Source organism: Clytia hemisphaerica, unplaced genomic scaffold, assembly GCF_902728285.1.
Source record: "Clytia hemisphaerica strain Z4C2 unplaced genomic scaffold, Clytia hemisphaerica genome assembly, whole genome shotgun sequence".
NCBI lineage: Eukaryota > Metazoa > Cnidaria > Hydrozoa > Leptothecata > Clytiidae > Clytia > Clytia hemisphaerica.
The window spans coordinates 2628457-2646130 of record NW_027103528.1 but is presented as its reverse complement, the minus strand read 5'-3'; the positions used below and the strand labels follow the sequence as shown (position 1 = coordinate 2646130).

At 34.4% G+C, this 17674-nt stretch overlaps 1 protein-coding gene across 2 annotated transcripts; it reads right to left on the bottom strand.

Moving 5' to 3' along the window:
- Positions 1-523: 523 nt before the first annotated feature.
- Positions 524-9480, bottom strand: LOC136799425 (uncharacterized). Of its 2 annotated transcripts, XM_067056133.1 has the most exons (16): positions 9341-9480; positions 8803-8859; positions 7903-7947; positions 7642-7689; positions 6222-6261; positions 5662-5682; positions 4282-4302; positions 4079-4099; positions 3885-3905; positions 3382-3402; positions 3093-3125; positions 2804-2836; positions 2237-2257; positions 1566-1589; positions 958-1032; positions 524-565 (listed from the first exon to the last, which is right to left on the bottom strand). In XM_067056133.1, the coding sequence occupies exons 1-14, from the start codon at positions 9341-9343 to the stop codon at positions 1570-1572; spliced, it is 405 nt and encodes a 134-aa protein (XP_066912234.1). In that variant the 5' UTR covers positions 9344-9480; the 3' UTR covers positions 524-565; positions 958-1032; positions 1566-1569. The 2 variants fall into 2 exon arrangements, with proteins under 2 accessions (XP_066912234.1, XP_066912235.1); XM_067056134.1 differs by lacking the exon at positions 4282-4302.
- Positions 9481-17674: the final 8194 nt, after the last annotated feature.

Genomic DNA, 17674 nt, shown 5'->3' with positions numbered 1-17674 from the left:
AATTAGCGTGTCGTGACAAAATTCTTTTGTTTCGAGCCTGATTATGCGCAAACTTTTAGGGCTTATATTTTGGGTACACCTCTCCTATACGAAAAGGTACCTATATCTTCTTGCTCAGAATTTCCTAGCGATTCTACTGATATAACCGCATCATGACCGCACCATAATATGGAAAGCTAGAGCTCGAGAAAATTATAAACTTCATCTTGATTTTACTCGACTTCTGAAGTTTTACAAGAACCAATTTAATATCATTGCGTTAAGAATTTCTTTTGCTATACATTGGTAAAAATATTGGTCCTTATTTTTAAAAATTGAACTAGTAATCGGTAGAAAGGAAAACAAATTTTCATTTTTATCGTCAAATCATGTAGAAACCGTCCGATTTGTATGGCGAGCCGTCTTTTCTGGACTTTCATTTAATGACCTAATCAACGTTTTTACAATAGAATTTTCAATAGAAGTGATCGTTTAACTTTGAGTAATCAGAAAAGCTGTTTTTCCATCTCTTTACATTCCTCTGGTTCGACGTTGAACTTTTCACCACCGTTGATGTCTCGCTCATCTGTAAATATGAAAACACTTCGCGATTTCTACTATTAAACCAATCAAAATCCTATATTTAGTTGCACAACAAGCAGATCATGAAAAGAATAAGACAATGCACGAGTAGGAAAATACAGAAAATGCATGCAACCTGTGAGGGTTCGAAATACAGTTTTCACGTCAAAGTTTTGGTTATATCACTGAATCCCGGAAATTTAAAAACATAATAACAACGTCGTACTGGTTTTTAGAGGTTAAAGTACCGGAATACTGAAAAAAAGGCTGATCACGGTCACTATCTGATTTTAAAATATCATTTCTCCGTATCTTTTCTCGTCAAATCCCGTAATACCGTACTAAAAAAGAGACAATCCCGTCACACCGGAAAAGTAAAAACCCTCCCCAACTTACATTCAATATGTATTCGATGGGTAATTCCATCGTAACATTCCATCGTCACATCGTCACATATTCTTGGGACCACATCTATAAACAATACGAGTCAACGATTATTTATAAAACTTTACAAATGACACTTTCTCTGCCAGTACCACAACCTCGTGCCCGTGTATCCCAGGCTTTATTTACACTAATGATGGACGCCAGAGAGTTAAAGCATAAAAAAACTGATGATGCGCAGGGAACGAGGTTGCCAGTACCAATCAATATAAATATCAAACAAACATTTTTTTCAGAAACATTGAGCAATCATTCTTACATGTTGTTACAGTTTCAATAGGAAGATGCGTAATGCGTAATTTTCCTGTTAGCAAATTCATGCAACAAAGTCGCAAATAAACGTCGAAGTCAACTGATTGGCTGAGACATGCAAAGATCACCTCATACATTGGACATTGTAATAAAAACATCTTTACGTAAGCATTTTTAGCCAATTTAAGCTTTTTTCGAAACGTTGTTTCGTGACTTTTTTACATGAATCTGCTAATAGGAAATTCGTGTAAGGGATATGGAATATAGAACCAGCACACAAGCTCGAGTTAAAACTTTTAAACTCTTACTTTCTCATTTCAATCTCTCCAACTCTAAAAGAAAATAAAACGAAACAAAGCATATGATTTTTATATCAATCCTATAGTCAACATCAACTTGGATGTTGATTGAGCAAATATTTCATTTGTAATTTTACTGTGAAAAGCTCTTCCCCTCATCGGACAGGGACCCTAAATTTCAATTTTTTTGGAAAAGTCTGCAAATAATTTGGTAATTTGAGTGGTAATTTTTTCAAATTTTTCATTTACACCATTGAGTTTAAAGCCCCGAAGTTGCTAGAGAATGATGAATCTTCAACCTTTCTCATGCAAGACAAAAATGAGGTTTTAAGATGTGCGCCACGTTTATAATTGCGGATTGAATCTAGCCTTTTTTGTTTGTAAGGACATATTTTTCGAAATCTGGCGATGAGTTTCACTTTCAATATGGCGTTCGTGTGAATACCACGCGTTGGGATGAAAAAAAGTGACTTCATTTCCCGGGAGATTCGACTTTAGAGTTTATGGTTTACGAGAATCCGAGAGACTTAAAAGTGTCTATAAAAACATTTTCATTTTAAAACATAAAAAACGAATATAGTATTTTGTCATACCAATGTTATGGAACTATGCACTGTAAACTACACCCAGCTTGAACATAAACGTATCAATCGTATGAATTGTTGTAAGAATTTAATTACCAGCTTGGAGGCGTTCCTTTTCTAAAAAAAAAAAAACACAGATTTTTTCATTTGGTTGGTTTATCAAATTAAATGACTAATGACCTTTTCAACCGTGGCTGTCAATTGTCGCACGGGCATTTTTCTATCCGTTTTACACCCCTAAAACCGCCCCTTTCTTTTTTCGCACCAATAGACAATAGAAAAAGGTGTAAAAAAGGGATTGGATCGTGTTTAGGGGGATAATTAAAAAATAGTTTGGCACGCGCTTGACCACCCGACTATGGTCGAAAAGATTTATTCTTCGCCACGGCACGACGTCAGAACTGGGGTACAACAGAACACTTACAAAAGATTAATTATGTGTTTTCAGTAAACATAATCTTTTCGTGAGTTAAACCACAGTGTTTGTTTTACCCTCGAAATTATCAAAACTTATTTGTTAACAAAGATCTCACATGACTTTCCGTGGCAAAGAATTGAGCCGAAATGTCAATTTAACATACAATATAGCTTTTATCTTTGCAATTTCGATATTCAAGAAATAAGTGGCAATGAATAATTCAATAACAAAAAGCTTTTACTTACTTTTTTGCTTCTCAGCAATTTGTTTCTCTTTTTCTGAACAGCCAATCAAATCGAGATGAAAAGTAGAACAAAAGGGATTAGTGAAAGCAATCCATTGAGCTAGTTTTCCGAAGGTGCGAGATAAGATAAAACGACCAAAATATGAAATATTCCTCCTCTTTATATGATGCCTCTGAAAGCGATTTTATTGTCTTTTTTAAGATTTCCCCTTTTTAATGAAAAACCTTCTATAATTCCATAATAACAGCCGCCCCTAACTAAACAGGTGAAATTAATATTAAAGAATTACCGTGTAACATCATTTGGGATATGTAATCTACCGCTGAATTGGAAAAAAAGAAAAATGAAATTTGAATGACAAGTCAAATAAAACCAAACAGTGTCAGATCGTTAGATTCTCCAGAGATTCCAGTAAATTAAAACATTTTGTTATATTTTTCATAGGAAAGTTGTAAAGTTTCCAAGACAATGGTTCAAGTTTGCCTTACTCCGCGATGTGACCACCAGTTATTGAAGTTACTGCGCGAAGATAGGGGTAATACAATCACGCGAAACGTCTTGAAAACAAGTCCACTTACTAAGATGTCCGGCTTCTAGCTCTGAAAATAGAAAAAAGGATTTCAGTTGAGGATGCTAAAGTTTTAGACAGCCCCGTCTCAATTATTAAATCGCCATCCCACCAGGACTTGAATAAAACAAACATTTCTTCGTAGTTATCTTACCGCGTTTCCATCGGGGCAGATCTGACCGGGCCACTGATATGGGAGATATTTTTAGTTCCAATTTTTTAATTAGAAAACAGGGGTTTATTTTTTTTCTCAGCCTGAATTAAACTTTTATAAATTAATCAATCGCATTTATAGATTGACCAGTTGTGACATTTCTCATTTTCTTTCTACTATTGTGGGATTAAAAAATTCAAAATCAACCTTACGAATCCTAATAAAATTCTTATCAGGCAAAGCAATGTTAGATCTTTTAAGTGTAGGTCCTCATCAAATTGATAATCAAACGTAAAGCAATCATAACAGTGCATGGTGTTCTAAAGTTACGCCATGTATCAGTGGTATTATTCACGTACCAGCCATTAGAGCGTCTTTTTCTATAATAAAGATGATATGAGCCGAGTTTTACCATGCATAAGATTTCATGAACAGCTTTGAAAAGCAAAGAATTATATGCCTAGAAACACGGATTTATGGCTCATTACGCAGGATCGTTTCCTTTTCGAGGTAAGGAGGCAAAAAAATATTGTACCTTCTCAAAAAGTCTCACCTTTGCGTTTTAGATCAAGCGCTATAATGAAAAAATTACAGAAAAACATTAAAACATTTTTATTGGGCAAAAAATTTGAAATCTAAATTCTAAACTATTTGTAAGATTATCAAAATTCATTATAATTTATGCTCCTGATAATGTCGTTTTTGCATCCCGTATGATTTATAATGGACAACTTTAAAAGGTAAAATTTCAATTACCAGCAAGTATAGCGTCTCTCTCTGCAATGGGTTGGGAATTATTGTTTTGAATTGTTTCATTGTATCAATTCGTTTGTTGTTGATTTGACCAAATCAGTATGATGAAGCACGGTGGTTTTGTAGAGAAAAATTTGGCGAAGGAGGTTGGGTTTGAGTTCGTATGTAAATCGAATAAAAGGAACCAAAATATGAAAAGAAAAAGAAAAAAAACGTTGTTAGTATGCTGAGAATAAAACGTTTTCAAAGTAAAACAAGAAGCCCAGAGGGCATGAAGGCCCAGCGAATAAAAATATGAACTGAACAAGACTTGAGTAGCAGAGGGGATTTGAACCTGGAGTCGCTAAGACAAGTCATAGACGCCTTAAACCATTCGGCTATCTCTGATAGCTCTCTATCTCTTACAACAATGAGAAATAATTCATAATATTTAATCTTATATACAGAAGTGTTTTTTTCCTAACATGTGAACAACTGAACTGTTCACATGATAGAGAAATGTAAAAACAACTTTTTTTTAAAAGAACATCTTCCTAAAGAGAAGAAGGTATTTTACGGTTATTTCGGTGTAAATCACATTGTTTTTCTTAAAACGTACTACATCTGTTATATTCTTATAGTTTTAATAGTTAATTGTATTTTCTCCTTTTATGTTTTCAACCAATAAAAACGATTTCAATTGTTTTTTATTCTGTCAATCATGTTCTAACAGCCAATCAAATCCTTCACAATATGTACTAGCCTGTGCTGTGCTTGAAAACGCGTATCGCCTAGTAAATTGTTACACACTGACACCGGCAGAATGCTAATGAAAGGCCCAGTACGCTAAAGCTAGCTGGGCCAAAAAATAGTGTTAACCAGTTTTTTATAGGCATATATTTTCTTGCCTTCCAGTCAGAATTTTGTAGTATTAGGCTTTTAGTAGCCCTAAACTACGGTAATTGTCATTCAACAGAAATGCTTTTACCATGAATCCACAAAGATCGAGACTAGACGAGAATGAAATATAAAACAATTGTGTTATTACTTTCTCTTTTTACAGACCCGGTAATCACCCTCCCCTGACAAAAATTGGTCAAAATATTGTCTCAAGTGGAAAACTATACTCCAAATTTTGTCCATGCTAAAAATAATCAAATAAACAAATCCTCACTGCAAAGTAATAGTGTTATTTTTGCATCCCAACTGAATTTTCTGACTTGAAAATAATGGAATCCAATCCCCATTGAGTTTCAGTTCGTCATTTTTACCCCAATGACTGAAAAAGTTTACCGAGTTTATGAGAAGGGGTGTATCATTAAAGTAAAGTATTGAGCTCTGTTTGCTTGTGGGATTGATAAATCGTATCAGCAGACTTTTTAAACGATCGGAAAACGTCTTTACCGTCAATCGCTGAGCAGAGTTCTAAAATATAGAAATATGTAAGTTTTAATACATTGGTGCGTATTCTAATAGACTTTTTAATATGTAAATCACAATAACCTAGTCAGGTATTGTTTTAATTACTGCATAAAATAATTTATCGAACTCTGTGTGTAAATTTCACCCACCTAAGATTCCTTTAATGTAAGCATAAAAAAGTTCTTGAAGTATGAAGAAAGCAGAGAAAACATATAAATGGGCTTTTCCAGAAAAAGAAACCGTGCACCCCCTGTTGAGGAGGTCCAACCTTTTGTGACCTACCCCCTTGGAATTCCAACCAATTTTAGGATCATACCCCTCTGGAACTCCGAATTTTTACAAATTTTCAATCATTACCCCCTTGGAATTCCGCTTATTTTTGACGGATTTTCGTCTGCCCTTATGGAATTCCACTGCATTTCAAACCTTACCCCCTTGGAACGGAAATGGACCTCCTCAACAGGGGGTGCACGATTTTTTTCTGGAAAAGCCCAATTTAAATCTTTATACACATGAGAGGTAGAGTTACTAGCAATGCTTACTTTTGAATCCATTCCGCATCCTTTTATTCATTGTTCCAGTCTAAAATAAAATAAAAATGAAAGGGGCTTCAAGTTCAATATTTGCATTCCATGAGAGAGAAGTCAAACCAAGTTGACTTGAATTCAAACTCAATCCAATCAATCTAGAAGGGCACTTGGTAATTGTGTAATTAAACTATAGTTGCTAATTGAATCTGAAAATCTCATTGCTTTGTTTAGGCTATCATTCACCAGCAGCACCTTTCTTCACACTAAGAGGTCCTTAACTTACTCTACGTACGGTGATTTTACTTTGCAAGATCATCCTACAACGAGGTTAAAAAACTAGTGAGATAGAAGAATTTTTTAATTGTTACAAAACCTTGGTAATCGAAGGAATGTCCACACTCTTACTAGAAATTCGGTTACTCAAATTATCTATATTGCAAAGTCGTCAAGATACAAAAAATACCAAAGTTTGAAAGGTAAAATCAGAAAAATGAGTGTTCCCAAAAGGTAGGGTACCCCAATTTGGACCTTGATTGAGCTAGTTATTGGGGTAGCCTAAAGCTTTACAGACTGTAACAAATTACCACTGTGTTTTAAATTTTTTCGGTTTTGTGACATCAAAAAATAGATTTGTTTCTTACTTATTTGCAATATCTACTCCCCCTACATTAGCCAGATTATCGACAAAACTATAAAACTAGAAAAGTATCGTAAAAAAAGAAGATTTCGACGTTGCGTTGCATGCGCCAATCAAAATGTATTCGCTCGATTCTGTGCGCTAGAGAGGGGGGGGGCTACAGACAGGTCAAAATCGTTCCTTGGGTTTACTCCCGCACCTTTTTGCCAAATTTTTCAGAACTTTGGACCACATTTTGTGGAATGAAATATCAAAACTTGGCGAAAGACCAGATTCGAACTCACATAAAGATAATTGTCTGACTCGAAGCGCCGGGAAATTTTCTCAGCGTTTCATGGCTTGCCAACATTGCCAACGAGCCCAAAACGGACCATTTAGAATATTCTAGAGACTTGGCTAAATTCCTGAACTTGACTGGGAGAAAGATTTCACTACGTTCCACGAACCGGGAGTTCTCAGGCGGTCCCCCATTTTATATAATTATTCCAGCCCGACGATGACTGAATTATCAAGCAAATACCAAATCCACTGCCAAAAGGTAAAAGGTAAAAGGTTAAGGTAGCATTGATAAGTATAATGGGCAATAAAAAAAGTACCTACTTCGTTACCCTTCCTTTTGGGAACACCCGAGTAAACAGATATCTTTATACATTTGTCGACATCGATAGCATATTGATCATACTGAAGGGTCGTATGTCGTATATAATAGTAGCAATTAAAAGGGACATTGGCCATGGGATATATGATGAGAATTAAATGAACAAAATGTTCGGCTCAACTAAAAAGTATTCTTACCATCAAATCAAAATTATCATCTCCACCATCCTCCTGCTTGATCGGCTCCTAAGGAATATCGAAAGAGAAAAAATAAGAAAGATCATAAAATGAGGTTGACATTTTGCTGAAATAACGTATTTTGGATAGTCATGAAATCGAATTATTGAAAAAACTTTCCATCAATCTTTACAACGATTTCGATAAATTTAGTTAGATAACTTGAAGCATTTTTGTCATCGATGGGGCAACGAATGCTGTTAGAAAGAGAATGTCACGTACAGTGTCATCAATGTTCTTTCTTTTGGAAGGCTGGTCCAAATGGTCCTAGGAGAAAAATCAAAAATCAACTTGAAAAAGTAACAAATTCTATTTTTCATTCTGAGATTGGTGATTTGACCCGGGGGGGGGGGGGGGGTACTAGGGTTGGTGAATGAGGGGTATGTGCGGACGGGACCTCCGAAAACCGACCCTTAGAGAGACCAAATTTTAGTGAAATAGTGACCCTTAGAGAGACTTTTTCGAAAAATTTTCCGTGATTTTCAAAAATTTCCTACCCTTAGTGAGACTTTTTCGTAATTTTTTCTCTCAAAATCAAAATTTTTTTCTAAAAGTCGTGATTTTTCCCACCCTTAGAGAGACTACTTTGAAATTTCCTGATTTTTGTTCAACATGTTAGATGATTCCCCATCATCATCATCACCATCATTAAGGATTTATTTCTAAAAATGCGATCACCGACCAGCCTTTCAAAGCCCTCGATGAACCAATACCTTTCTACGTAAAAGAATTCTTTCAAGGGCGAAAAGTAACCAGAGACAAAATTGACACACAGAAGAAAATGCTAATGGACGAAGTTAAAGGACTTATTTCAAGCAGATCAAGATCGGGTTTGGCTCCAAAACTAAGTCATTTGGAAAAAAATAGCACGAGACTTAAAGGGAAAATATTGTATGGTACACGTTTTTTTTATAAGAACAAACTATACAAGAACATAAGGCTTCGCTGGCCAAAATGTTAAGAACAGGTTAAGAACATTTTTAGACTTACACAAAAAGTTATCTGAAGGCTTCAAAAAATTTGAATGTTCTTATAAAAAAACGTGTATCCCAGAAGTGGTAACTATCAGAATACACGAAATACTCTTAAAATACTCTTATTTTTCATGCCTTCCATGCTTACCTGGGGAAATTCTTCGTCTTTAACTTCTACTTTTTCCATTACTTCTTGTTTAACATCCTTCAATTGTACAGGAAAATAAATTACACTTAATTAGTTTAATTCGCTCGTATGAATCTCTGATCGCTAAGCAAAGAAATCTAGTTTCCATCAGCCTGTCATTAATTCCAACTGTGCTGTTATTCCCAACTTCAACTCCAATTCTGTAGTTTTTAATTATTCAACATGACATCCTGACTAGCAAAATGTCTATTTTTGCTGCGTTCTACATCAAAATACGCTTCTTTGGGTAAATATAATTGAGTATGCGTGAAGCCCAAAACTATTTGCACCTACAATTTGGTTGGTTAATCTGTTGGCTTTTTCGTAATCAAAGAAGAAAATTACTTCCGTATAAAACTAAAGTGTGTCGCTAGACCCCAGAAAAAACTCCTTCCTTCTTTTAAAAGATCTATTCTATCTAGGATTTATTTTGGATATATTCTTCATGAGAAAAAAGTCGTACGAAAAGTTAAAACAAAGAGTAGATAAATAATCTTACCATCTTGTTGCGAGTAAATCCACAGTCGGTATCAAATGCTAAATGAAAACAGGCTATGATGTACTTAAGGTATATCTAACTTTGTAATTTAGTATGCCAATTATTCAAATTAGAAATCACGATCAGATTTTATAAGTAGGTATGCGTATCTTTGTAATTACAACATGGGAATAAGAAAAATATTTTAAGAGACGCAACAGCCAATCGATGATAACAAACGAAACTTACATAGATAGAAATGAATTCCCATATTAACAGAGTGATACTAAAGGTTTTCAATAAACCTCCGGTGGGCGCGTTTACACGATTTGGAAGTTAAATGTTTTTTTTAACAATAGATTAAATTAAAATTTAACTTTTAATCGTTGACATAGCCTGTACCACAGGGTAAAATAGAATTATCTGACTTTCTATTGTGCGCATGTGTAAGAAAAAACCACATATAATTAATACCTCCAACTGATATGGTCATATCGTTCTTTCTCTCACAATATTAAACTAATTAAATTTAATTGCTCGCACGACTCGAGTCTAAAATACACCAAAAAGATTTGTAAATTTAAAATATGTTGACACTGCCAACACTGCTGGGCCTTTACGCCGCTTAGGCTTTTCTTGTTTTTATCTTGAAAACATACCCATAAGAGTCGCACGTACGATAGGTCTTTACCTTAATGGGGGAAATATATCGATTGGATATATTTTTATTCAAGAACGTTAGGTAAGCAAAAATCCAATCGCACGAGTTCAGGAATACACGCTTTTTTATATAAAAATGGTGTAAATCCATTTCATCATGGATAATCCTAGCATTTTTAGGGAAATCGTGGGGGAAATGGGGGAAATATATCGATTGGATATATTTTTATTCAAGAACGTTAGGTAAGCAAAAATCCAATCGCACGAGTTCAGGAATACACGCTTTTTTATATAAGAATGGTGTAATCCATTTCATCTGATAACCTAGCATTTAGGGAAAATCGTGGGGGAAATGGGAAATAATCGATTGGATAGATTTTATTCAAGAAGTTAGTAAGCAAAATCCAATCCACGAGTTCAGGAATACGCTTTTTTATAGAAGATGGTAAATACATTCCTGAATCCTAGCATTTTAGGGAAAGGGGGGGAAATGGGGGAAATATATCGATTGGATATATTTTTATTCAAGAACGTTAGGTAAGCAAAAATCCAATCGCACGAGTTCAGGAATACACGCTTTTTTATATAAGAATGGTGTAAATCCATTTCATCATGGATAATCCTAGCATTTTTAGGGAAATCGTGGGGGAAATGGGGGAAATATATCGATTGGATATATTTTTATTCAAGAACGTTAGGTAAGCAAAAATCCAATCGCACGAGTTCAGGAATACACGCTTTTTTATATAAGAATGGTGTAAATCCATTTCATCATGGATAATCCTAGCATTTTTAGGGAAATCGTCCTAAACTAATCTAAGGTTAGGATCCTAAATCAGACTAGATTTAACATTTGGAACATACGTCTCAAGCATAAAACGGCATTTTTGTGAAAGGATTGAGCCTTACTTGGGGGTAATTAACAACTTATAATTGATTGATGGTGATATTCTTAGCATTATTCTTAAATTTTTGGCCATTTTCATCATGGACATTCTTATAAAGTGTATTCTTATAAAAAAAGCGTGTATATATGAATCCTGATCACACGAGACAGGGGTGTACGTATATTCCCATAGTTTTGAGACAGGGAGGCAGGAAATTAACAAATGAGGCAGGGAAGAAGTTGTTTTTTAAATATTTTGGTATTTTTCGCTGGTTTTTGATGCATCCGTTCCCATTACAACACCCGAATGCTTTATACAGAATTTAAAACAGATTTTTTGAAGAACGAATACCAAAAACACTTATTAAAACAAAATGAATGACAGACAGATGGTTGGTTGCGCGTGGTCATTGCGTTTTATTGTGTGTTATATCAAAAGATATTAAACAAACTTTGTCTCATGACTACAAAAACAGCAAAAAATACGCATTTTATGGGTTCATCAGTTGAACACTTTGTTTAAAATTTTGACGGAATGAATATTTTTGAAAAGCACTTTCTTGGACGAATTTTGTAAAGTAAACTAGTGGAAAATTTATCAACATTAAATATCTTTCCAACGATACCAAACTTTTTATTATTCGACAATGTTTGGAAAGTTATGTTTAAAAAACGCTGCACACCTTTTTGAAACAGACTTTGAATTAGAATACCGAATCGAATAAAGTGAAAATGCTGAAATCTCCATTCTTGTCGAAAATGTAGGATAAACGACAGAATGCATGCCCAAAATTCCCAATATATTATTATAAAAATATTGTAAATGCACTACACTCTAGAATTTTAGAACATAGTACCATTTTCCTATAATTTTGTGTCTGGATATTTAGACTAAGAAATTGCACGTCTAAAAATACTATAAGTTTGGCGCAAAACATTTGAGGTGTGGTCATTGATACATTAAAAGAGAAGGCGTATAAGGACGCAGATTTCAGAAATTGCTGTTAGAAGAATTAATCTTTTGTCTTTTTTGAGAAAATTCATACAATTTGAAATTCTCAAAAAGTAAGGATGATTAATATATGATAGAATCCATGAAAAGTATTTTTGAAAAACGATGATCATCTTTTTTTAGCCAAAATCGATTCTTTCGAATTTTTGTTAACGTCACCAGAAAAATTGAAAAAGATTTTGTTCCAAAAATTGGAGATTATTGTACCAATACCTATCACTGGGGAGTTTCTAAACATCGACCAGAAATGGCGACCAAGACCAGATAAATTTGGGTTATCGAGTTTACCTGCTCTCTCCACCGTAGAGAACATCCAAATCGAGTCCTGACGTGGCTTTCAAATGAACCACTGAGGACGTGGCTGAGAATTACTCTAGCTAAGACTACTCAAAGTGACCTTTGAGGTTACCAGACAAAGTGACACCTTTTGACTATCTTAACTTTTTCTCCTTATCAGTACACAAAGTTCCAAACATTAAACATGACTACTTTCTCTTGGAGACAATTGGATTATCTTTGTAACGCGAGGACCGTACTGTACATTGAGTACTTATTTACAATTGTTACGAAACAAAGACAAATATATTATATAAACCGTAAATGACAAATTTAGACGGTCATAATAAGATATACTAAGATAAATCACAAAAATGTATTTAACTGGTTCTTCGGTGATATTCTGTACGTTTTACAATCGATAAGTCTTTCGTTAAGTCTATGAACCATTCAATCTGTTCAACAATTTCAAGACTTGTTGCGTTTGAATTCTTCGATATCTCTTCTGTTTCGCTGTTTTCATAATTAAACATAACCTAAGGGACTCCGCAATCTAATGAGCCCCTTCCATGGACTAAAAACCTACCTCCCTCGAGGCTACAGGGGTCAGTCTGGTTCGCCAATCTGACTGATCTTTTGGTAGGACAAAAAACCTTGGTTCGTTAATAAAATAATAAATCTGTTATTGTATTCTTCTGTTAAGTTTTGTTCTCCTCCATCGCTTGATAGGTTATTCGGTCCCGTTATTGTCGGCAATCGCCGTATGTTCATGAAAAGAAATGTAATCGATTAATAAAGTTTAAGTACACGACCTTGCGTTGCAAATGAGATGTCAAGTCTACTCCGTTCCTCCCTTTTATACCTTAAGGGAAGAAATTTTCGCGAGAAGAAATTTTCGCGGAATTTAATTTCGCGAATCAGAGTTTCAAAATGGCAAATTTCGCGGAATTTAATTTCGCGAATGAGCCGATTTCAAAAGTTTCACGGAATTTAATTTCTCGGTTGAGGGAATTATTTGTCTACGAAAAGCCCTATTTTGCCCTAAAAAGACCAATTTTAGGGGTGATTTTTTTAATTGTGAGAATATTTGTGTTTCGCGGAATTTAATTTCGCGGTTTAACCATTTTGGTGTGTTTCGCGGAATTTAATTTCGCGAATTATGCCCAAATTCGCGAAATTAAATTCCGCGAAAATTTCTTCCGCGAAAATTTCTTCTCGCGAAAATTTCTTCCCTTAAGGTAGCACATGCTCAGGGATTCGCATGTCGGTACTTTCGTCCGAAATCGTGTAAGATATTCGGATTTCCGGATATTTTTTCAAAATATAGCGGAAATCGCACAAAATATTGTCACGGCAAGTGTGATGCCTGTAAACTTTATTACACCAAATATTTTAATTGTACCGAATGAGATGCCTTTAGTATGAAACGATAGAAATTGTCAATAATTGTCAATAGGAAAAAGCTGGGAAGGCCAGTTTTAGAGATATCAATCTCATCAATTATTCTATTCTCCTTACATTGTCAAAATGACTTATTTTGACAAAATAATGATCTGATGATCAAATATAAAACTTCCTAAATAAATTCCAGCACAAATTTTGCCACTAATTAATTTGATGCCGAAAATACAAAAGGATAGAAATTGACACTCTATTCAAGCTCCATTGCACGTGGCTTTATAATCACTGTAGGTGAGACAGGGGTGGGCTTTACTCTTCAATTCGATAAATAAATGATCATAAGGGAAAGACTCTACGGTGGAGAAAGGAGAACAACTCGATAACCCAAGTTTATCTGGTTGCTGGTCGTGTTCGCTGGCATGCTCTTAGATCGGATGGCCAATAGTCACCTTCATTTTTTTATTCTATTTTTTTATCCACGGATCGCTGATAGTCACTTTTCCGGGGCTTTTGTTGTTTGGAATTGGTTAGGTAGGGTCAGGGTTGCTAGTAACGGCTTGTCACTGTGCCGGATGCATACTCGGCGCCTTGGGCCCCGCAGGGTTGCTATAACGGCTCGAATTTCAGTCAGGTTTAAAAAAGGGGTACTTTTACCCATATTATAATAATATTACCCCCGTCTTTTGCCAGTTCGGTATAATATGTTATGAATTGCGTTGTTTTGCTGTGCGGCGATGGCTCAACGGATAGAGCTTTGGCTTCCGAATCTGTAGGTCTTTCTTTGGTGGTGGTTCGAATCCCACTCGGTGCGAAAATTAGACTGGTCGAAATTGATGGACAAATGATTGACAGGTATGAAAACTCAGTCAGAAATGAGAAACTAAGTCTCAGAAACTCAGACAGACAGAAAAGAGAAAAATAGGATAAGAGATAGGAAAGAAAACAAGGTGACGATTGACCATCCGATATAACATCTACCTGTTCGCTGGTCGTGGTCGCCATTTCTGGTCGATGTTTAGAAACTCCCCTATCACGGGTAAAAAATTTCTTGATCATTTGATCAGTACTTTTTAGAAATTCAATTTTTAAGTTTCATGACTTTATCAAATGGCGTCGTAAAGTAGTTTTACTCTGATTTCTCAATAAAGATAGAAAATCTATTTCATAAACAGCGATTTCTAAAATTTACATCATAATATGATTCCTTTTAGACGTGCCACAAACTACAAGTTAATTCATCAGAACTGAAGTATATCCATATGCCAACTGGATCCTTTACCAAAACTAACGCATTCTGCTAAAGTAATGTGTAAGATGTGTTTTTTCAAAACGTTGAAGCAAAACTGATATTGTATAAATTAAATCATGTTTAGGGGTTTTTTGAAATTGTAAGTAATTAATGTTCGAAGAAAATTATCGAAATAAAAAAAAATGAACAGAGATGACGAAAAAAAAGACAGTGAAAAAGTATTCATCAAGTCAAACACTCAGGTAACTCGGGACAAAAACGGATTCAAAATTCGTGATTGGATTGTACAAGTTTATTGCAAGATCAAAAATTCAAAATATAAAAAACATAATTACAAGTCGAGGGAAATTTCGTAAATTTATAAACTCATAAAACCTAATGTGAGTATTGATTTTAAAGGATATTAAAAATATATTTTAAAAAATAAACAAAGGAGTTTCTGAACGAAGCAGGCCTTATCAGTTGATGCGTGAGAAAGCCACTCCTAATTTTTTGAAGAAAAGGTCAGGCGTTTTTATCCCTTTTTCTGTTTTATTCGGAGTCTTCTACAATTCTCAATATATTGTGAGATGTTACCGAGACATTTAATAACGATTCAGGTATTGGAATTCAATAAACGGAGATAAACATCATTTTAAACACGACAACCAAATCAAAAAGTAGCGTAAATAGTTCGACTAAAAAAAACCAAGCATGTGAGAAAACCGAATGGAATAACTGTAAAGCGATTGAGTTGAATACTTATACTTATATATACTTAAACTAAAGAAATTCATCCAAGCTATCTAGGCCTCAAAATACAACAAGGTGATACATATCAAGATTACACAAATTGGATTAAAAACTTTCTTTCGAAGTAGATAAGCCAGATGCTCGCATGAGAAAGGTATAAAATCGAATTAAAAGCAATAGAGCATTCAATGTGTTCGTGGCGACCCTTACAGTTGAGCAATTTCAAAACTTTTTCAAAGCATAAGCATAAGCAAGACTTATCTTACACATAGGGAACTCTTCGAATACAAAAAACTGCTTTTCAAAGTCCCAAAAACAAATTCAATTTCTCTGATTATTCACTGTAATGGTGAACACAAATTTAGTACATATTGAGCTAACCGTCAAGTCTCCTTTCACTCATAACTCATAACTCGAAAAAATTGTCTGAAAATCATTAGCAAATAGAGTTCCTTCATAGTAGGTATTAATGAGTTTCCATTAAAGTCTGTCCAGATAAAATTGGCAGTGGAAACAAGAATGCCTGTAACTTTTGATAGTCAAATATAATTATGAAAATCTTTTTTGTTTGTTTTAGAGAATCAAAAGAGCTATATTTGAATGTATTTTTGGTTGAAAAATTCGCGATTTTTAGTGGTTTAATTTGCAATTGTAAAAATCGAGCTTTTTTTCTACTTATGCTATAACATTCATTTTTACACCAGTGGTAGTTCAACCTTAGGTTAAGAAGTTGGTTAAATTTCAAGGCAAACAGAAAAGTCCTTCGGAAGATATGGGACCCGAAATACCCCTTGGTAGCACTTTTCTGTGAAATATCAAATCTCCAACTTATTACTAAAACGGGGGCTATGTTGTCTTTTTTGAACAGTGCAATTAAAAGTTGGAAAATGTTAAGTGTTGGTGCATTGGTATTATTGGTATGATTGATTATTTCGAAATGAAGCGAAATCATACAGTATAATTGTTTTTATTGAAAGGATAAGCATGAACTTATATTGCCTTTGTTATTTTTAAGTCATTAAAGAACTTTTTGCTAATTCCCAAAACACTAAACACAGTTTGGCTATGAGGTCATTAAAGAGATTGTAATATGTGTTATGATCGAAAAACTGTTTCAATCATATCACTACCCCCGTTTTTAGTAATAAGTTGGAGATTTGATATTTCACAGAAAAGTGCTACCAAGGGGTATTTCGGGTCCCATATCTTCCGAAGGACTTTCCTGTTTGCCCTGAAATTTAACCAACTTCTTAACCTAAGGTTGAACTACCACTGGTGTAAAAATGAATGTTGTAGCATAAGTAGAAAATAAGCTCAATTTTTACAATCGCAAATTAAACCTCTGAAAATCGCGAATTATTCAACCAAAAATACATTCAAATATAGCGCTTTTGATTCTCTAAAACAAGCAAAAAAATTTCCATAATTATATTTGACTATCAAAAGTTACAGGTATTCTTATTTCCACTGCCAATTATATCTGGACAGACTTTAATTAAAAGTGATTGTTAATTACTTGCTTATCAATCATTGATCATCCATTAATTATTGAGTATTGATTACACTCGTTATGCCATTAACAACCAATAGATAAATAGTTGCAAACAATTATCTTACCAGTAAGGAACTCCTTATACAAAAAGCTGCCTCTCAAATTCAAGATTAAAAATACATTTCTTTGATTATTCACTGTAATGGTGAGCACAAATTGAGTACATATTGAGTTTTTAATGATAGAAATGACAAGCAAAACCACCTGTAAAACTAAGAATTTTTACAGATTACTCTGATAAACGAACGGTTCGATGAATCAATCCCTTCTTCGTAACAATGATCAAATGTTGTCTACAGTCCGGGTTGAAAAAGAGATCACACTGACACAATCTGCTTGGAGAAACACAAAGAGCGGAAGCAATGGTGTCTACCCACCAAAAATTGTTCTTAAAAGCTGTCGGTCGTGAAAAGCTATTACAGAAGGACGGCAACCTTCAACCTTCATAGGAGTAACAGTTGTCATTGTTTGCCCAATCCTTAAATTGGATCAATGTTACTCCATCCTCATATCTATGTTGTATGATACAATGAGAAACAAGAAATATTACCAATCGTACAGCACTGCTATTTACTTTTTGCTTCTAG